General features: G+C 37.3%; 1 protein-coding gene across 7 annotated transcripts in view; it reads left to right on the top strand.

The window, feature by feature from the left end:
* The window catches only part of RUNX1T1 (RUNX1 partner transcriptional co-repressor 1), a 137,045-nt gene that overhangs the window by 62,163 nt on the left and 51,837 nt on the right, over positions 1-23,045 (top strand). For all 7 annotated transcript variants that reach the window (XM_082434182.1, XM_082434179.1, XM_082434185.1 and 4 more), the window contains 2 exons: positions 18,211-18,348; positions 20,359-20,600. In XM_082434182.1, the coding sequence (XP_082290308.1) occupies positions 18,211-18,348; positions 20,359-20,600 (380 nt within the window). The remainder of the gene's footprint in view (positions 1-18,210; positions 18,349-20,358; positions 20,601-23,045) is intronic.

Below are 23,045 nucleotides of genomic sequence, written 5' to 3'. Positions count from 1 at the left end.
GAATTTGGCTGGAGGATTGAGGCAAGTCAAATGATGTCTTCAAGATTAATTAATGCACCCTCATTTTTTACTGTCTTTCTTGTCTCATCTTGTCTGGGGCTCAACCAGGCTGGACATGCTCAGGCTCATTTAATCTGGAAAGCCTTCTTCATTTTCTCTGTCCCATTCAGCTTTTCCTCTTTGCTTTATCACACCGCCCATCTAACCTTGACCTTAGCATGAACTCATGGTTATTAACCCTCCCTTTGTGTTTCTGGTTCATGACCCCTCCCTGTTTCTTTTCTTACTGGTTTTATAACTAGTTCACATTCTACTGTTGCCCCTTTGAAAGTTAGAATTCTGTCTTTAAAATTTTGTTTTAGCAGGTCTTTTGTAGTAATTCTATGCCAGACACTGTGCTGGGGCTGGGATTCTGGGGTGGGAGCCCACTAAACTCCAAGGAAAAGGATGTAAAAGAATTTTGAGTTTTCCAAGTATGTGAAGGAAACAAAGGGGCACAAAAACCTGCTTGAGATTGGATGGCCAGGGAAGGATTGATGCCCTCAGGAGGTGACATTGATGCTGAAAATAGAAAAGGTGAAAATGAGCTGACCATTTGTACAGGGGAGAAGGAAAATAGTAACTTTCTAGTATTTATCATATTCATAAATAGATGTTCCATAGACATTGGATTATATCCTTCAATATGTAACTGCCTAGAACTGTTTGTGATACTGTCCTGTCCTTCCCACTGATACTTCCTTGGTTCCTGAAGGCGCTATAAAACAGGGATTCCCCCCCCCCCCGAGTGGCAGGGGAGCTGCCGCTCCCCATTTCTCCATGACCGCCTGAACCATGCCTCCCCACCCCCCGCCTCACCATGGAAAATTTGTTTTCCACGAAACCGGTCCCTGGTGCCAAAAAGGTTGGCGACTGCTGCTGTAAAAGACCTATAACAGCTTATCCTTCAAATTAAGGCAGAGAAGGACCATGTTTGTTTGTTAAAGGGTTAGGTGTTACTGAGCACTCAGTAATGTGTTCAGGGTGGGGCAGAAGAGAGGAACAAGATAAATTCCCTTCATTCAATTGCATGGTGTTTCTTTCTGCATTTCCTCTACCCTTCCCCCTGCCCCTCAACTCAGGTAATTCTGAGTCACAAAATGAGGAAAAGTGTGTGTGTGTGCCACTAATTAGTTACTGCCATTATATGATTACTGCAACTTTAGTCCCAGAAGTAGACACTTGGGACAGATCTGAAGCTCTGGACGTTGGGTCTAGGTGGGTGTCACAATTTACTGTCTTTAAACTAAGGGTAGGATAAGAGTTACAGATTTCTCGTGGGTGAGGAATAGTGGGAGGTACTGAAAGGAAGATAAACCAAAGAGAAAGGGGAGACACTGAAGATAAACGTCGCTGACTTTATAATTTTGCCTAGAGTCAGGCCAAGTAGACATAAAATATGATCTACCAGGGCAAAAGCTAGTGTTTTCTTGCAAATCTAAGCTCATACTAGTAAATTATTGTTTTTCAGAGAGTGATGATGAAGAGTTGTGAAATGGTTTATTAGTCTCCAGTAACTTTCCTGAGGTATCCTGGGCAGTAATTTTGAGAAGGGAGCGGCACGTAATAATAAGCACTGGTTTGACCCCTCAAAACAGAGATTCCCAGCATCTTTTTCTTGCTGCTGCTCAAGGAATGACAACATTCACAATGAGAGTGGACTTCTGTGCTGGTGTTTGCCCTGTGCCAAAAATTCTACCCCTTTGCTTTTAAAGGAAGTAGTAGTAGTGATATTATCATAGGGGTGATTTTGGATATATCCTAATTTGAGTTATTGTTAGTAACAAGTTAGTAATAATGTGGTGAACCTTGAATGAGAACAGCTTCCTTCGTATTTAGACATTTATTACTTTTGTGATTAATTTATCTGACAAAGAGTATCAAGGAGGTCGTGCTTTTGAAAATGATCGTATATATCTCTTGCAAGCAACATTTTTCATTTGTACATGGAATGCTCTTTGCAGTTGTCCATCAATGTTTGGTTTGACTTCCTCCCATTATAATTCTTCATAAACTCAGAGAAGACATCGCTAGTGCTATATGAAATATAAATGATTCCTAGTAAATGGATGGGAATTTAGACTGTCATCTTAATTTAATAACATATTTACCCACATTTAAAGTATATGTACAGATGAGGCTACATTAAGGACTTAATAACTTGAATTTATTTACGTGTCTACTTGAGGCACATCCCTAGAACTTAAGGTGGTGTGTATTGTAAAAATGTGTTATTCAGACTGTAGCCAGATAGAATTTTATAGTTCTTGGTTCCCTGATGGTCTTCCTGAGATTAAAAGATATGCTTGCTTTTGAAGTGTCTTGATATAAGGGAAAATGGACTTACTTAGATACATCTGAATATACATGTGCAGTTATTTCTTTGGTAAACAGAACTTGAGCTTCTGTCCTTAGGGAATATTTATTAGCAATAATTAATTAGGGTACCTTCTCTGAATTACTTTATTAATTTAAATAAGGTCATGGGCCTCCATGAAAAATTGTATTATGCAGAATATTAACTGAGGCAGAATCTATTAAGAAATAGTAAATGTGAAATTAACCCAACTGTGTAGAATTTATAGACTTGATCTTTTTATATATTGACCATACTAAGTCAGAGAAATGTCCATTTAAACACATACCTTCAGTTCTCATGTGGTGTGTAAATATTGTTATATGTAAAGAATTTGCTAATATAATTCATAGGCAGTCCAAACTTGTCTTTGGGAACCCTTCTCTAGACAACTTAGTGAAACTGCTTTAAGTGGAGGGTTCTGTTATGTTGTATGGTGCTCCTTGAACGGTTTATAAAGAATTTGATCATTTATTTGGGGATTTTGCTCTCATGGTGTGCTACTATACTTCTGGATTCTCCCCTGCTAAGTGATCTGAGGTCTTTTCCTTTCTGTCTGTACTGTGTGTGGACTTCTTTATTACTAAAAGAGAATTTATCCCTTTACTCAATAGACACTGGTGCTAGGCACTGCTAGATGATTGGGATACTGAGGTGAATAAGGCACTTTTTCTACCTTTGTGACATGTTCAAGGGTTTTCCTGTGCTACAGCCCCTGTAGAGAACCCTACCTCCTGACCCCTCCCCTCCCCCTTTTGGTTGTCTTGAATCCCAGTTTTTTGCTCCTTCAAACTGAAGCTGAACAGCCTTGGTAGACTTCCAAATAGAGCGAAGTATGTTTTTCTCTTAATTTTTTTCACATTTAGTTTCATTAGAAAAATCTAGGTGTGCTATATTTTATCTAAATTGATTTTAAGGCCCATGGTTATTTTACAAGTAAAAAAGTGCTCCCAGAAAAAAGTGCTGCCACTAAGCATGAATAATGCTTTGATTCCATAGTTTTAGAGTACTTATCCCAGTTTCAGAGATGATATAAAGAAAAAATAGAGGGGTCTTAGAATTGTTTAAATACAGTGTTAAAACTGAGCAAAAAATTGAAAAGAAAAAGGCTTTTTATAACATGACTGTTTGACAGTATATTTGAAAACTCTGCCCCATTGTGAACCACTGATTTAAGAGATAGCCTCTCTTAATATTTCTGATATAAATCCTTTGTATGCATATCCTTCCAGACTTTTTACCTGTGCACACAAATACAGACACATCCATCCATTTTTAACTGTCTTAAAATAGTTGTTTTTTTAAACAGGATCCTGCAAAGCATATATCTTTGTAGTATCTTTCCATGTAAATATACACATCATCATGTTCTACTGTATGGTTCTATTAGAATTTGAATTGCCAAATGTCCATTGTTGGACAACTAGGTTATTTCCAGTCTTCTTCACTATAAACATCTTTGTACACTTGATATTATTTACTTAGGATAATTTTTAAACAGTGGAATTGGTATATTAAAGGATATATATAATTTAGAGGCAGTTGATACATATTGCCTAATTGTCCTATAGGAAAACTGGTATCATTTTACAAAAGTGTTAAAGTGCCAGTTTGTACTGTAACTAATACTATATTATCATTTTTAAAATTCTGTCAATCTGTTAGATTAAAGAGTATCTTGTTTTAATAATGTATAAAAATACTAGTGAGGTTAAATTTTTTTCTCCACAGGGTTATAGGTCATTTATTTTTCTTATTTCCTATTCCTGCTGTTTTACAATCTTTTTTGATGGGCTTTTTGACTTTTAATTATTGATTCAGTGGGACTATTTATATATTAAGGATATCAATTCATTGTTGTCACATAACAAATATTTGTTCCCTGGGTGTTGCTTGCCTTTTACTTTGTTTATGGTATTTTTTGCTGTACTCAAATTTATTAATTTATTAATAAGTGCCGTTATTGGTTCTGCCTTTCTTATAGTTTAGACTCTCTTTTCCAATCCTAAGAGTAAACAAGTAAATACCTATATATTTAGTATTTTTTTTTTCATTTTTATATTAAAGTTTTATTCATACGGGAAGTGAATGACTTTGTATATGAGACAGGGGTTTACTTCATTTTTTCCAAATTGTTGTCTAGTAGTTCCAAAGAGAGTTCATTGAATTGCTTTTATCATTTTCTCACTAATATTAGAAGTCATCTTTACCATATACTGAATTCTTAGCTATATAGTCATTTCCGAGCTTTATATTTTTTCTGCTTTTCAGCTTTTATTTTGCTGAATTATCTGTTTCTATACCAGTAGCACATTGTTCAAATTGTAGTTTTATGGCACATTTTAACAAATGTTAGACTCAATTTCCTCATTACATTTCATTTCCTGGTTTTCCTAGCTATTTTCATTTTTATTTCAAATTAACTTTTAAAACATTTGTAAAATTCTGGAAAAAATTTGTTAGTATTTTAGTTGGGATTGCTTTATATTTAATGATTACAGTATATACCAAAGGGGAGTAGAATGGACATCTTGATAATTTAATTTTTTTTAAATGGCTTAATACAACAAACTATTTAAGGACCTACTGTGTATAAGGTCCTTTTTTAGACATCGGAGATACAGAGTTAAGAAGAGAAGAACCTTCATTCTTTTCCCTGACCAACTTATATAATTGTAGAAAGATTTTAAATAGATTATATATTGTAGAAGGATTATAAGAAGATTTTGTCAGATTCATATTTTAAAAATATTGCTCTGGAAGCAAAGGGGAGAAGATTTGAGCAGAGAGGGACTAGAGGTAAAGAAAACCATTCAGAGGCTCTGTAGGTTCTGAACCCAGGTCAGAGGTTAACTGAGGGTGGATCCTAAAGGTGTCAACATTTAGAAGTGGAATTGATAGGATATGGGGCATGGATTAGATGTGGAAGGAAGGTGGTGCAGAGGGAGGAGGCTTAGGGTGATTGTGGTCTTTCAGCTTGGAGATAGAGATTGAAGTACAGGAGGAGGCACAGATTTCCTCAGGAAGATGGTAGATTTGATTCTAAATACAGCTGTCAATGGGATATCTGGGTAGAGTTGTTAAGCAAGTAGTTAGATAACTTGTCTGGTTCCCAGGAGAGAGCAGAGGAGTTGAAGGCAGTTCAGAAGAGGAGAAGGTGAGACCCTGGCTCATAGGAGGGGCCGGGGTCCGAGAGAACTCAGTGAAACTCCTAGTGACAACTAGAAGAATGATACTACAGGAGAAAAGGAGTAAGAAGTGGCTGGACAGATCGAAGACTGCTGAGAGCTCAAGTAAGATAAAGATTGATATCTTTTGGATTAACCACAAAAAAGTTTGTACCTATGCTGGAGTGGTTGGGTGGAATGGTGTTGGTGGAAGCCCCATTGCAGTGAGGATTAAGTATGAATTTGGGAGACTGGTTCTATTATTATCACCATTGTTTTATTATCTCTATCATCGAAGAAATTTTGAAATTCCTTTTAAGGGAACTAAGGAATCCAATTGTGCTCTACTTGTACCTCCAAATCTGTATTTTTAAATAGAAAATGTCTTTATCCACAATTTACTTATACTAGGTTCTTAACAGTGTGATCAATTCTGGGACTGAGTTGATATATGATATTGAAATGATATGCTCCCTGCCATTATGGAGCGTTGTCCTGTCTGGTAGGGGGTGTTAGACAACAAGTAATTATACAGTTATTTTTAATAGTTTCTGTAAGCTCTGTAAGCAACAGTTAGATGGTACAAGAGAGCTTATAACACAGGGGGTGGGGGGGGAGGGGGGATCAGGGACACCTTTGAGTAAGTGAATTTGAGCTGAGGTGGGTTTTCTTGGCTAAGTGAAAGGCCGTGAGGTGAGGTGAAACTTGCAACTGATTAAACCAATGAGATGTGAGATAAGAGAGGAGAGGTAAGCAAAGACTAAGTCTATCTACTGTTCTAGGTCACTTAAAGGGTTTTGGATATTATCTTAAGAGTGATGGTAAACCATTGAAACACTTTAAAGTATTTAGAGTAGTAACTTGATCTGATCATTAGAATATAAAATTCTTGAGGGCAGTGATTTTCCTTTGTTTTTATTGCCTTCTCCCTGTTGTATAAAATAGTACCCAGCACTTTGTAGATGGCTCAGATATTTTTGAATAAATGCTGTTATTTAGACGAGTGAATACATTTGTGTTTGACAAGATTATTCCATCTGTTGTATGGTAAACAGATGGCATTATGGGGTGAGGGGTTGTGAAGATTAGCTCCTGAAAAAGTCCCGGTGAAAGATGGTAGTGCCCGAGGATGGTGATGGAGATGGAGAAACACGTTTAGGAGGGAGAATAATTTGATGGTGGCACCTGTGGGAGGAGAGGAAGATGTTTAGTGTGTTTTATATATGAACAACAGAGTGTTGCAGGGATCCCTCTAAGTCACTATGACTTAACGGAACTTTTTTCCAAATGGTTCTTCCTGTCGTGTTTGGGTTTGCTTTTTCACATTGCCATGCACCTCTAGATTCCTACTTACTCAAGGTTTATCTTATTTTGTTACGAGGCTCTGTGAATTTGACACAGACTTTTCAAATGTCTCCTGAATCTCCCTCCTATTCTCCATTCTTAGGGCCACTTCCATGCTGGATGCTGTATCATTTCTTGCCTACACTCTTGGTATCCGGTCCTCTTGCCTTTCTTACCCTATTTATTCTCTGCTCCACATATACCTGTAATATAAAAATGAGTATATAATTCAGCTGCCTAAAAACTCTCTGTGCTTTCCCATTTCCTATTATGTGAAGTCTACACTAACAGTACCGATTGGTTATTTTTAAGAGTACATTCAATTAAATTCAACAAATATTGATTTGAGCTTCTGCTATTTGCTTGTCTGTGATTTAGTCATGGGTACATACTCTGCGCACCTTCATAATTTTCTGCCTAGATTTACTAAGTCTTATCTAGGTAATCATAATTGACTGCAGCTGGATGTGTATGCTACCATTTTTTCTGCGACAGCTCTCAGAGCTGGCTCTATAGCCTTCTTTGTCATTGGCAAATAAGACAAATCTTGATGGAGTAAAAAATTGTGTGTACTTTGAGATTGTTAAAGGTTTGGATCACTATCTAATGATTTTTTTCACCTTCTGGAATAATCTGCACTTTGGCAGCAGGGGTTTACATAAATGCTTATGTTCAATTTACGGGCCCTTGGTGATGCCTTTGTCTTTCTCTGCTCTTTATGCAAGCAGGAGTTACTTTTCTATGTATTTAAGAGTTGTGGTTTTTTCCTTAGTGTTTTTATCACAGTCATTCAGCAAACATTCCGCTAGTTGCCTGTGCCAGCCGTTTCAAACTTGTCTTTCTTAAACAAGAGGTTCCTTTTTTCCAAACGAAATCTTAAAATACATTAAATCTTAAAACAGATTAATGTGGAACTATGCTGGTTAAAGTACCATAGTTAACCCCAGGCTGCTTGATATCCCCTTGGTGGCTCCAGGAGCTACCTCCAGGAAGTGGTTATTAGACTCTGAAGCAGAATCACTGGAGTGAAGGTAATAACAGATGTGGGAGAGATGACATTTCTAAGGAGCTTATACATACAATTAATGCCTGGAGTCTACCAGTATTCATAAGACCCACATTCCTTTCCACACTTTATGAAATTCGTAATTGATTTTTCTAACCAGAACCACCATTTGGGTACTTATTAATGTTTATAGTGCTTTCTCTTGGTGGGCTGCAGGTCATCTTTGTCAAAAATGAGTGAACTGGTTTAGACTATGTTGGGCCTCTACTCCATTTAAGTGAGTGTGTGCTTTCAGCATGTCTCCTGTCTGCTTACTCATCCTCTGGCCCACTCTGGGTAACCATAGAATTACTAATATGTCTCTGCCTGTTTTGTCAGAAACTCGCTTTACTTTTTCCCTTGCTTTTACTTTCTTTATTCATTCATTCAACAAATCTTTATCAAGTGCCTACCGTTTCAGGCACTCTTCTAAATGCTGTGGAAGCTGGAGTTAACAAAATAGGTCAAAATTTTCTGCGTTTGTGAAGTTGACACTGTGATTGGGGAAACATTCAAAAACAAGATAAATATTTCAAGTACTAGCTACTTAAGTGCTATAGAGGAAGTGAAGGGAAATTCATTGTCCCTATAAGAGATGACACAAGAGATTTTTGAAGTTATTTTTCTAGAAATTGTGATAGATTAGTATGGATTTACCTCATTCTTTTGCCATCTTCCATCTTAACTCACGCTCTTTAAAGGCATGATGTCCTGCTTTAGGCAGTCATCCCTGTTTCTGGACCAGCTGCTGGCTCAGCTGCTGGCTCAGCTGCTGGCCAGCTTCTTCCAGGACTGAACCCTTGGCGTTGTTCTCATTAGCATAGTTATCCCAGTGTTTACTGATTACTTGGACTGAGCATGACTTATTCTCCTGCTTCCTCAGAGCTCACTTATCTTAGTCATTGGGTTTCAAACTTCTATTTTTCCTTTTACCCATCAAATGAAATCATATGCAGAAGCTCAACCTATAAAACAAGTGAAACATCTGAATGGGAATGGGAGGTGTTTAGGATGAGGTCAAAGGCACTCCTTCCCCCATCCCCACACTTTCAGGCTGCGTGGACACTTCCATGGATTCCTCCCACGGAGCTTTTGTTTCTAAGTGTAGCATTTCAGAGCCATTATTTGATTACGGCGTTGTCCTTTTGTGATGACAGAAATACTCTATAACTGAGCTTTCTAGTATGGTAGCCATGTCACCATGGCTGTTGAGCACTTGAATGGTGGCTAGTGTGACTGAGGATCTAAATTTTTAATTTTATTTAGTTTTAATTAATTAAAATTTAAATGGTCATATGTGGCTAGTACACTAGTTTTGGAAGGTGCAGTTCTAGTATAATGCTGTCTCTAGGTTTAATATTTACTGAATGTTTCTTTATTTCAGTTTTCCAGATCTTGTATAAAATAATATTAGTTTTAGATGATAATGAACTCTGAGACGACCTGGAGTAAGTTCTAGCTTGTAACCTCGAACAAATTATCCACCCTCTCTGGTCCTCAGTTCCTTTACATAAGATGGTCAAATTTGTAGTACCTTTCATAGTGAGATTTTAAAGTGAGATAAAGCATGCAGGGCATTTGGTATAGTGCCTAACGCCTGATTTTAGGTGATTTATCATAAGGGCTTTTGTGGGGTTTTTTTTTTTCCTTGTAAAAATAAAACATGTTCATTGCATAACTTTAAATAAAAGAAAGATAACAGAAACTAAAAATAATCTATAATCCTACCATCCATAGACAAGCAACAGGAAAACTTTGAAATGTGGAAAAAATTGGTTTTGGTTTATAATATGTTTTATTTTCTTTGTTTTGAATGTACATATGTATGATGTATGACTACGCTGATACTATTATTGTAAAAAAGGGAGCTTTTGGAGGCTATGTCATACGTGTATAAATTGCCTTACAAATCTCCTTTTCTAATATAAAAGGTTTTAGGAAATATATTGTGATTGCTGAAAGGCATTTTAAAACTGGTGAACTCAATAATCCAATTCAAAGATTTATATTTGGTTACTTAATGTAGAAATTCTTTTTAGGATTTTTTTAAGGATGGAAAAAAGATGTAGATGATTGTATCTTAAGTTAAATCTGTCATGTCTCTTGAAAGTTCTAGTGTTTCAAAATTGTGACTAAAGGCATGCCTTATTGTTACCTGAAAACTGGGTTCCCCTCTTGGTGGGTGTTTGCAAAAGACACAACCAAGCCAAAGATCGGGAAAAGGAAGGATTTATTACTTGCAGCAAGTAAGGAGAACACTGGAGATCCTTCCCAAAGCAGTGTCTCCCCAACAGCAAAACTGGGGGAGTTTTAAGCTACATGCATATTCATGATGGGGCTTGAGCAGAGGAGAATTCTACATAGAATTGGGGCAAAGGGTGACAGAATCTAAGCTTTAGTTGATTGAAGTCACGAGGGTCAGAAAAGGTCAACATCATCTTTCTTTAGGTTCTGGGGTCTTACCTTACCATCCTCCACCTGGATGGAGGCCTTAGTTCCTGTAAAACAACTCCAAGATATGTATAAGATGGTTATGTATATCCCTTGAGGAGAAACTAGGACTCTGATTTATTGCTGAACTATTGTTTCTTGACTGCTTTTTCCTCTGTTCCTGCATTCCTTTGTTCCCTTAAAATCATTAATTACTGAGACCTATTCAAGGACAAGCATTGTGGCCAGGCTTAGATCACAAAATGGTTTAGGCCTAAAATGGCTTCTCTTATGTCAAAAAGCTATATCTGGTTCTTTTTCTCCAAGGACACCCTACCCCATCTGCCTACATTATGACATTATAGCAATATATATTCATTTAAAATATTAAATGTATTGAGAACCTTCTATGTGTCAAGCATTGTGCCAAGTGCTGGGGCTATAACAACAAACCATATGTCATAATTTCCCTTAAGTAAATCATGAACTAGTGGGAGAGACTGACGTTGGTTCTAAGTACAGTGTGATCAGTGCCATAAGAGGAACTAGAGAGTGAAATAGGGAAATGTGGGGGAGTTTGGGACAGCCTGAGATGGGAGGGTTGTTGTTTCTGGCTGAAGTGACACCCAAATGGAGTTTTAAAGGAATGATGGATTTAACCAGGCAGTGGTGGGGTGAAGAGTATTTCAGGAAAGGGATGCAATGCAGTGGAACCCTGTGTGACCCGGGGGCATTTGGAGAGCCATAGTAGTTCAGTAAAGAGTTACTGAATGGATGGGGGTGGATGGGAACCAGATGAGTCACAAAGGTGTTTCTATGCCCTACTAAGACACAAGGACTTTATGCTTAGCATTATGAAAGGTCTTTGGAGAATGCATCAGAGATGAATAGTCAGATCCGGGAGTCCATTCAAGGGATTGTTGATTAGACCAGGTGAGAGATGATGGATGATGAGGGTTTGAATTAAGGCTGTTGAAATGAGTAGCATTCTAGATATTTGGTTCTAGAACTTGGAAAGGATATTAGGGCTAGAGTTATAGGTACAAGTTATCTGCATAATGGCCATGGTGTAACTATCCCAGCACCAATGAAGTCACTAAGGAAAAGATATAGAGTGAAACTTTGAAGAAGAACACTGGGGGAAAATAACAGTAATTATCACAGAGGTGAAGAAGGGTGAACCCATAAAAGAGACTGAGAAGGAGCACCCAGGAAGGCCTAAGAAACATGAGGAGAGTGTTAGAATAGTGGTATCCTGGGGACAATATGTTTCAGGAAGGAGGAAGTCCTGAACAGTGTCAGCTGCTACAAAGATGCCAGATAAAGGATACAAGTGTTTCTTGCATTAATAATGAAGAAACAATTTAGAAGAGTTTCAGTGGGAATTAAGAGAATACATCGATGCTACATTCCAGGGTTATTTTAGTCAGGATTCTTTGGTTTTGCGTGAAAAGTCAACTCAAATTAGGTTTTAGGCAAAGTAGGGACTGATTGACTAGGATTGTTTGGAAGATCCAAATTGTAGGAATTTTAGAGATGCAGCTGGTGCCTAGGATCCAGCAGAATGAAGAACTTTACTACAAAGCACTATAAGGATGATCTCTTGCCACTTCTTTGTTTCTTTCTGTCTGTTAGCTGCCTTCTTTTTCAACACAGGCCTGCTCTCTGGACATGGAAGGCAGTAGACAGTGTGGTTTTCCTTGGGAAACAGTCCTTGAGATTGTTTTCCTTTCCTGAGATTGCCCATCTTGGACTAAGCGCTGTGCCTGGACCAGCCACTGGTATCTTGGGTACAAGGTCACAAAAGAACATGGTGGTTCCCAAGGTAGTTATGAGATTAGAGGGCATGGCAAGTCCCTGTACTGGGAGGGAAACTTTCTAGGCATAAAGTCTTACAGGTGTCCCCTCCAAGTACAGGTAAGGTGGAATGGGAAATAAGGAAAGTGAGTGTAGATTACTCTTTCAAGAACCTGAGCTGTGAAAGTGAGTGTTTTGATGATAACTAAACAGGGAAATTTGGACATTTTGTAGGGTATTTTGTAACCAACTCATTGATGGAGATTTAGTAATGAGGATTGAAAATGTATTTGAAAACTAGAGGTAGATATTAATTTTAATGTTTATGGGAAAAGATTTCTGTGCAGACATATTCTTGTGGACATAGAAATTTATGTGGACAGAGGAAATCTAGTGGTCACTTTATTGTCAGATATATTTTCTCTGGGTAGTCTCCTTTATGTTTGAGATGATCATAAGCCATATCTGGAAAAAGAAACCAGAGAATATTAGAGTTTGCAAAAGATCCTTGAGGTCACGTATTCCAGGATGCTTAGTTTTATAAATAAGAAAAGCAGACTCCAAAGAAGTGAAAGAATCACTTATAGATACAGTAGTGCCTATCAGAAGAAGAAGGGCTATTTTCTTCTTGGGTCTCTGTTTAGAGAGTGAGGAATTCTTTCCTAGAACCTTTTCCATAGGCCTCATTCATGACCCATTGTCCAGAATTGGAGCACAACACTCACCTCTGAAACCTGTTGCTGATAAGGGGAATGTGATAACCTGATTAATGTAAAACAAGGAGACTCTGGCCCCCCAAATTTTGTACCCGAACAAAATTAGAGGTCTTCAGCAGGAAGACAGGGATGAGGGCTGTTGAGTAGGCACTCAACAGTATCTGTGACATAAGCTAAGCTGAAGAGCATATATTTCATTCTGTGGTCAGTGGGACACTCCCAAAGGTTTTAAATCAGGGAGTAGGTCAGATCAGATTTGTATTTCAGATATAGCAATCTTCATATAACACCTGTGGTAAGACATGAGGTAACAGGTCATTCTTACACTTGCCTGAAACCACATAATAAGTGGGTTGCACAGTTGAACTGAATTTTGGATTTTCAGTATCTTCTCATATTACCTGTACTCTATTTCCTCATATATTTATATGCTGTTGATGGTTCTGTGTTTGTCTTTTGCCATGAAATTAGGGTTGCTATCTTTGAACTGGCTATAATATAGGGAATGGATTTGTAAAAATTAGGAATGTAACCATGCTTCTAGTGAAAACCATGGTTGTGTTTATTTTTTAAATGTCTTCCTAAGGAGGCAGTTAAAAAAATTGCTATCAAGTTGCTTACTATTTTCACTGGTTGGGGTGTTAGAGTGTATAATACACATTCACATATACAGCTATTGTACAGATGGGCTGTGATAAATGCTAAAAGAGAGGCAGAGGAAACCTGATGTGGTTGACACCTGGGGCAACTGGGAAAAGCTGTAAGAGGATGTGGAATCTATAATGGGCAGTGAATAATGTATAAGATGGGACAGGTTCTTCTAGATAAAGGAAACAACAGCATGATAAAGAAAGGCAGAAAAGCCAAGGAGTAATGTCAGGGTGCTCTATATAGACAGCATAGAATTGGGGAAAGACACTGGAAATAAACCCATAAATGGATCATGAAGAGGAAGGTCAAAGAGAACGGAGCTCACACGTGTTGGTACCTAATATGAGTAGGCGCTGTGGTGGGGTCCTGATGAGGTAGAGGATTGTATCCCCATTCCTATGAGGGACTGAGGCTCAGGGTAACTCACTTGCCTGAGGGCCCACTACTGATGGTCAGGAGTCTACGTTTGCAACCAAGTCTGACTTAACTTGGAAGTTCTCCTGTTATTGCTAAATATCCTTCCCACTGTATCAGTACATCCAGCTTAAAATATTAGCATTTGACTTTTATTCTTAGGCATTGTTGAAGGGTTCTGAGCAGGAATGAATGTTACCAGAGGTGTTTTTCAGGGAAATGAGGTGGTGGTGGTGTGGAGGCTGGATGGCTACCTTTCCAATCTGCAGACAGTTGCCTGTAACATCTCACACCCAATCACTGGAGTCACTAAATGACTCAATTGTCAGAACTGTATTTGCCAAATTTTCCAGAGAAATAAAAATCAAATTCTGTACCAGTTTTGTTCCTCCTGCCTTTCCATTAATAGTACCGTGGTTCCACTTGGGCTTAATCCTCTTTAGTGCATACCTTCTAGCTTTTGTAACTAACACTTATTCACATAAGACTAACTCTGGACTAACTACTAATTGACCAAAAAGTTCCTCAACCCATAACACCTATGAAACCAAGATATTTCTTCTATTGTAATTGACATGATGAACTCTGATAGAAAATGTCGTGCCATTCATTATACCAATACTGAAATCTTTTTACACCAATCATCTCTAGAATGGTATGTAAACAAGGGAAATGTAGAGTGCCTATGCTTCATACCTTAAAAACACATCTGGAACTATTTGAACTAACTAAAAGTAAAATAAGTGCCATGGCAGATTATGCCATACCTTTTCACATAAAACAACAACAACAAAAAGGGAAATGGAAAACATACCACTTCTAGAAGGCCCTGACATCGAATTGGATATTGAAATGGTATCGGTAATGTATTTATATATGCCACATTTTCTTCCATGCATCAGCCGTCTTTGGTACATATGTGTTGGATATTTGCTATGGGAGTTGAAAACTTACCACATAGGGAAGATCTTGGTTAGAAGTGGTGTGAATCATTAAGGTAGAAGTAAAGTCAGTTCTTTTAAAACACATAATTCCCTGATCTGATAATTTTTTCTTTCTTTCTTTTTTCATTTTGTGTCAGTCTTTCAATAAATGTCAGCTTTCCCCTACAGCAACTAAAAATAGAGATTACATGCAAGAACGGTATAATTTTCATGAACTTAAAAAATTACATGAGAAATATTATAACTTAATATTGGTTTTACTATATCCTCTAATTTGAAATGGAGTGAAATGCTTCTATGCTTGAATCATAGCTCTTTTGCTGTTTGCTATAGAAGTTTCAAGAATATATATTTCAAAATGTTTTTTTTTTTAATAATCCAAAACAAATGCAACAGAACGCAGCATACTTGAAACACATTTTCTGAATTTATCTTAAATCTCTCTACTCCAGAGCGTTTTTGTGTGTGTATGGCTTAGGCTTGGCTGGTTATTTCATCATCTATTTCAATCCTGGATTGATTGCACTGAACAGCACAGAATGAGTTACATATGGTCCCACTTTGTCTAAGTTCGTAGGACCTCTGGGTTGGAACTCCATTTCATCAGAGTGAAGCTGCCATCACAGAAATGTGGCTAATGTCAAAATCTTAAATATATACACGTATACATGTATTCCAGAGAGAATGTGTGTATTCCTGTTAGAAGTAGTGGTGTTTTGCTATTCATTGGCTCAGTGATTATTGCTCCTAAAATACTGACAACATCTCAGGAATTTTAAAAAGTTGTTCATCTAAGTTTTATAATAATTGTTGGTATTATTATTATTAAATTCTGGATAGGAATCATGTTACACAAGTGGACCAAGATAGGTATTCAAAAGGTATTCAAATTAAAATTATGAATATATCAAAAATCTTTCTAAAATTGGGCAGAGGAAGACAGAAATACAAACTTTATCTTAAAAGAGTCTGAAGAGAAACCCACTGTCAACTTTATGGTTTATTATTCCCTTTTTCCATAGTGTGGGCTATTGGAAAAAGAGTAATGAAAAGCGTGTTTAAGATACATTTCCAAGTTTAGGTATTGCTCAAGAATTGCATCAAGTAAGGTAGGGCCTGTGCCCACCAAGGCTCAGCTTTTAGCGGTGGTGAAACTGTCCAGGGTAACTTTCTCCCTTTCCAGGCTCTTTTCTCCCTGTTTTTTGGTCTGTTCCCTCTTTCTCACCCTTTCCTTCTATTGCTCGATATACTTATTATTTCTTTCTCTGTTATTCCCACTTCCCCTTCCCCCTCCTGCTCTTCCTTTCTCTCTCTGTGCAACCACGTGCTTCAAATCTGTGGGTCTGGACTGCCTTCGCTAACAGCTCCATGTGAGTGTTAGCAGAATGAAAACCAGATGGACCAGCAGTTCCCACTGTTATCTCCCAGCTGACTCTGGCAAGCCTCTCTTTATCCCTCCTTCCTTGGCATGAGGGAAATATTTGCCTTTATTTAGGGAGACTTGTATTTGCTGCTATACCTCTTCCCTCAGCTGCAACACAAGTGGAAAGCTATTTATTCCCTTGTTGCTGAGGTTGGTTGAGGTGAGTAAACGGTGCAATGAATTTTACTATCAAAGAAGTGGTTTTAAACCTGCCTAACTTCTGCATTTCTCTACAAGTTATTCACTGGTACTCGTTAAATGTTCTGGAATAGCAATATGAGGTCAAAATTTTAACAGTACGATAAAGGTAGAGATGCTCTCCATGTGTCTTCACAATCATCTCACTCAGAACACTTATTCACTATAGGGACAGTCATTGTTTTTCAGCCAGCAGTAGAGACTAAGAAATAGAGACCCTGATACTGTTCACTGGATCATCATTCACAGTGCTCTTAATAGAATGATTATTATTTTCATTCTTCCCTAATACGGTGTCAACGCTATTCCCACTTTCAAAAATTGTGTTCCATTGCAACCCAAGTCTTATGAAATTGCTTTGAATAAAGGTAAGGTAGATTTGGAATTGTCATAGTAGTAATTTGGGCTTTTCATTTTAATAATTGACAAGTAATTTGAGAGTTTTTCACTATGGTGATCATAATGTTTTAAGAGACCCATTCTTTATTAATAGTCTATGTTACATTACTTTTCAAAAACTCCAAATGGGAGATACCTGTGCCTAAGGCCGCAAGAGGCGCCTCAGATATTTTTGGGGTGTGTGTGTGCATGTGTACACATGTTTGTAGAAAATTGGATCTAAAAAAAAAAATGAAAACTTTTTTTTTTTTTTAACTGGAGATCTGTTTCTATGAGTAGATCAGATTGAGAAAAAAGTTTAAAATTCCAAGGGAAAAGTATACTTAGTATAAAACAGTCCTGAAGTGCAAATGTTCATTATTGGGTAATTAAGAAATTTCTCCCTGTCACATACTCATGAAAAAATATTAGAAAGGTCTTTAGTTCTGAGTTTGGGACTTTTCCATTCTTACTCTGCCTGAGATTATTAATTGAAGTATTGGTTTGATATGTTTTATTTTATTTTTTTAAATTTATTTATTTATTTATTTATGGCTGCGTTGGGTCTTCATTGCTGCACACGGGCTTTTCTCTAGTTGCAGCGAGTGGGGGCTACTCTTTGCTGCGGTGCACGGACTTCTCAGATTTCATATTTTTTAAATGGTGGATCATAAACTCACAAGTTCTAAGTCAATAATAACTTCACTTCGTTTTGTGACATTTATGTAGTGGTGATTTTTCAAACAGGTCAGAAAAAAAATTGAAGTGAGAGGTTATGTCTGGGAGACATAGCCTGCTTCATCTGTTAGGCTAGAAAACTAAGCATGGAAAGGGGATGGTAGGTATTACAAAAAAGTCATTGCAAAACACCAGCTTCTAACAGTATCCCACCTGCATAACAGAGCCTCAGATTTGTGTTATTTCTGAGCTGTCCGAAGGGTTCATTACCATCCCACTTCCTCATCTATTTTTTACCTCTTGCTAATGTTGGCTTCAGCTTCAAGCGAAGTTGTGCTGTTGCATATAACACTACCAAGGTAGCATCTGCCCAAGCCAGAAATAACAATAGGATGTAAAATTACCCAGTTAGAAATGAGGTCCTGCCATCTGTGCTACACCTTCTTAAGTGGGGTTTGGATGATAAAGTCTTGATTTAAGCTTCAGTAGATAAGCCTATTTTATTGATAGAAGATGTTGGATTTCTTACCTCGCTTGTAAAAAAGATGAACCTCTCATAAAACTGAGGTACGAAAAAAACCCTAAGGTGCTTAAGGAGTAAAATAACATGATCATGGTGGCATCCTCCAGATCGGACTGAGAAGCACTCCACGATGCCAGACTCACCTGTGGATGTGAAGACCCCGTCTAGGCTGACTCCTCCCACGATGCCACCTCCCCCAACAACTCAAGGAGCTCCCAGAACCAGTTCATTTACACCAACAACGTGTAAGTAGGCATTTCTGCATTTGCTGTTTCCTTTTTCAAGTTCAAATTAAATTTTTTTCTGCAAATAAAAATTAAGGGACAGTAAGATCCAGCATCAATGTATTATGCAGAAATGAAGCCCCACCCCCCACACACAAATAATTTGTTTGCCAGTGAGTAGGTATTGAGCACAGAATTATCATATCTTGGGTGTAATTTGTATGACTGCCAGTATTTGCCTGCCTTTTCATTATTGTTTCAAAGTTGTAGTCTTCTGTGATTTCAGCGAATGAAGAACACTGCCTTTGGTCTGTAACTCATCATTACCACGGTAACTTCTCCTTTGACTTAATGAGGAGCTCCTTATTTTAGTTTGTTCATTTTGACTTGGAACATGTTAATATGCTCTAATTATTTCCAGGTTACTTCTGATCTTCTAATACCACTTTCTTCTATTATTTACAAATAATGTTAAAATCTAACATTCTTAAGTTAAAAGAGGGATCATTCTATGCAACAGTTGCATACAGAAAACTTTCTGAAATAAGGAGCATCTTTCTTGGCTTGAACTTGTCAGACATTTATTAAATATTCCATTTCAGCTTGGCTCAAGACTTGTGTTCTGAATCAGTGGAGTGTATTGCTTTTTGTGTCATCCAAGGAAAGGACAGAATATTCTGATAGAATAGCAACTTCCCTTTTTTTCTCTATATTTTAATAGGAATAGCAGATAGCTTCGTTTTCATCAATCTGAAAGTCCTGGTTAAAATATCATCAAAAGATATGTGAAACTAATAAATGCTGTTGGTTGCAGATAATACTATTTACAGACTGTTTGCCCTGAAATCTGTATATGAATGAAAAATAACTAATAGGCAAAAATAGATCCTTGGGATTATAAGGGTTCGGCAAAATACACATCCAGGCTATTTATGTAGTGTTGCGCTGCCTTTTATAAGACCTTTCCAAACATGTAAGGAGCAGGGGCCTGCAACAGTGCCAAGTTGTAACCCTGTCATCTTGTATTTGGTTTGTTGTTACCCAAAGCCACAGTGATAGGCATATGCCTCCTGTGAGAGGTCCTAGTGAGATGTCATTTCTTGACAGGTTGCTTTGGTACTCATTTGGGACGAGACCATTTTATTTTCTTGAAACTTTTAAGAATAATAAGGTGCTTAAAACATCTTCACACTATTGTTGGAGGTAGTTTATCAAAATTATATTTAAAAGATGGAGTTGATAAAGATCTAACATGATAAAGTCAACATTTCTTTGGTGAGAAATGTGCAAAATTTTCTAGCCTAGTTCTTATGGATTATCACCTTGACGTTCACATAAATTTTATCAAATGAATTTACGAAGTTACCACCAATCCATGCTGTTAGTTGGACTGAGATGTCCCCTTTCGATTTCTAGAAATAACTCTTTGATAATTACCATATGCATTTTGGCTTCTTACATAAAATTGGTGTTTTCCTTAAAGAAGTGGTTAAGAAATATGAGGGGGAGAAAATAGCCTTCTAATTGGGTGGTATAAGGTTAAAACTTGAAAGTCGTATTTCTATAAACACAGCTGTCAGTTGTGTGTACAAAACATGATTAAAAATGTCCAGTGATAAATTTAGTCTCCACCAAATGTCCATTTTCTCTAGGGGAGCAGTTTAGAAAGGAATAGTTCTGTTATATTGATGTAAGCCTGGCACAAAAGGCTGACATCCAAAATGCTGTTTGTTCTGTGTTTGCATATGTGTGCATGGGAGGCAGGGCTGTCCCTGTGCTCCAGCCGGCTCCCATTTCTTATCAGCTTCTGTGCAGGATATCCTCATGTGGTGTGAGGAGTCCACCCATTTAGTTATGGAGTACCTGAGCCTCTGGTAATCCTGTGAAGTCAAAGCATTTTACCAAAAAGGCCCAACAGCTTTTAAATTACCAACTTCACTAGATTGGAAGGGAAGGATACTTAATTGTAATTTCCTTGTGCATGTTCTCTGTAAGTTTATTTTTTCTTTCTGATTTTGTGCCCTCTGACAGTAACTAATGGCACGAGCCATTCACCCACAGCCTTGAATGGCGCCCCCTCACCGCCCAATGGCTTTAGCAATGGGCCTTCCTCTTCTTCCTCTTCTTCTCTGGCTAATCAACAGCTGCCCCCAGCCTGTGGCGCCAGGCAGCTCAGCAAGCTGAAACGGTTCCTCACTACCTTGCAGCAGTTTGGCAATGACATTTCACCGGAAATAGGAGAGAGAGTCCGCACCCTCGTACTAGGACTGGTGGTAAGCAAACGGAAATCGGCCCAGTTTGGGTTAAGGGAGAGTGTGGGGGAGATTCAAAATACAGATTCCATTCTCACAGGTATTTTGTTTCTACGCCTGGAGATTGCATGCAAGTCTGATAATTCTGTAGTAACAAGGGTTTCAGTTCTGCATTATGTATTGACCCCACCATGATTTCTTTTCCTATTGATATTTAGCTAATGAAGATGTGGTTATACAAATTTATCATTATCTTGGCCATAAAGTTGTGTGTGCATAAAATTTAATAAGTATATCCTCCTGGCATGGCTAGTGTCTTTTCAACAATGACAGAATATTTTTGTTATGTTAATGGGTTGCTTAATCTAATTGGGTGCTTATTTTAACTTAGTTGCTTTGGGGGGGTTTTATTATCAGCCTAGATGAGCAAGAATTTATAACAAGTAACACATTATTCTTTTATGTTTTCATTTTTAAGGCTAATAGCATTGAATTTTTTGTGTGTGGTAAAATACACGACATAAAATTTACCATTTTAACCATTTCTGAGTGTACAGTTCAGTGGCATTAAGTACATCCACATTGTTGTATAACCATCACTACTATCCATTTCCAGAACTTTTTCATCACCCCAAACTGAAACTACCCATAAAACAATAATACCCTGATTTCTTCATCCCTTAACCCCTTATAACCATTCATTGTTTAAAAAAAAAAAAAACAAAACAGTTTTTTGCTATAGGTAGAATTACACAAACCATTAGTTTGAGAACAGAAGTGTTGATTTTGGCACGTTATATTACAGTCTGTACATTGTCACACTGGAAATTAGAACATATTTCCTTTTCTTGCATTCTAAATCACTTTTACATGTCCTGTGATTTTCTTTATGAATAGAGGATTTTCATTTAGGAAGGTGATTTTCCCATAGCAAACTGAGTCATAGAGAAGCTCTGAGTCACATATTCAGGCCTTTTATCATCCAGGCTTACAATGGAACTGAAATTCATACGATAGGCAGCAGTTTCCTTTTTCTCAATATAATCATTTATTTTTACTACATGGACTTATCATGGGCAAAGCCATAGCAGTTGTGTTTTACAAAAGAAGTCCTAGAAGTAAAAGTCTGGGTGAGAGTTTAGTGCAGTAGACATGCTTCAGATCATAGTATCTCACATTTGACAGAGACTTTGCAATTCAATTTTTAACCCTTACCTCCCTCTCCCCCACACTTTAAGAACAAGAAGCTTTTACATTTCCCATAATCCATCAGCTTCCTCTGACAAATTTGTATTCCTCTGGAATACAAATCACCTTGTATTCCTCTGACAGGAAGGTGATTTTGGCATAGTGTGTCAGCGTACTGCAGTTACTTTTGTCAGTCACTTATCTTTTCCTTTTTATTTGTTCTTGAGTTTTGCATAAAGTGTTTTTGACACATAAATAGGTTACATCATAGAACCACAAAGTAAATCCAAAGCAGTAATTGTATCAAGTGAGTGATGAAATGTTGTTACTAGTAAAAAATGTTTATTTTAAAACTGCTTTATAAATTTGATATGTTCTTTAACTGTGGTTTCTATAACTTCATATATAGAAAAATTTGATAGCTTCAAGTAGATTTTTCCCATATATTAAGTGGAATACTTTTGAGGGCAATACTTTTTTAAGATTTTATTTATCTAAAAACTTTATAAAGATAAGTTGGGGAAAACATTAATTAATAGTGCTAGGCATATATTCAGCAGGCAGTGAACATTTGTCAAAAGATGAATGAATAGAGAATGAATTTTGTTTTGAGCATTTGACTGCAAGCTTTTACACATGTCATTTTATTTATACACATTTTACGTGTGGGGAAACTGAGGCTTATAGAAGAAAAATATTCTAGGCCACCCCATTGGTAGTGACAGTCCTATGATTTGAACTCAGGTAGTAATCGTAATGAATCACATTATGCTGTTATTTAGATGGAGTTAAGAAAAGTGTTAATAAGAACTGTTTTCATGTGCAAAACACAACTGGTATGGCTTTAGAAAATGGAGCCAGAGAAACGAAATGAAAGATTAAAAAATGGACTCTCTGACCCTTATTGTTACAGATAGGAAGTTAGTGTTTATTCATAGTTTCAAGGGAAGATGTTTCAAGTTTGGGGGTATAAAAAACTTAGAACTTGGTGCCCCCATACTTTATCATAAAAGGAAAAGGAACTTGCATTAAAAAGTAGATGGAGCAATATTCTAAAGTTGTTAGGTCACAAATACCCCAAGTTTGTCAGGTGTGAGGAAAATTGACGGGTTGAAAAATTTAACACTGAAGTTTACAGTTGTGATTCTGCACAGGGACTAAGGAAAATGAACCAAATGTTGAGTCAATATGGTTAACTGACTCAGCACATTTATAGTATGTTGGTTGTCTATTAAATAGATGCTTTTATCAATGCACATTACCCATTGTAGTATACAA

This window comes from Balaenoptera physalus (genome assembly GCF_965194825.1).
Source record: "Balaenoptera physalus genome assembly, chromosome: 17".
NCBI classification, from domain to species: domain Eukaryota; kingdom Metazoa; phylum Chordata; class Mammalia; order Artiodactyla; family Balaenopteridae; genus Balaenoptera; species Balaenoptera physalus.
Note: the sequence above shows the minus strand (reverse complement) of the source record. Positions and strands in the feature narration are given on the sequence as shown.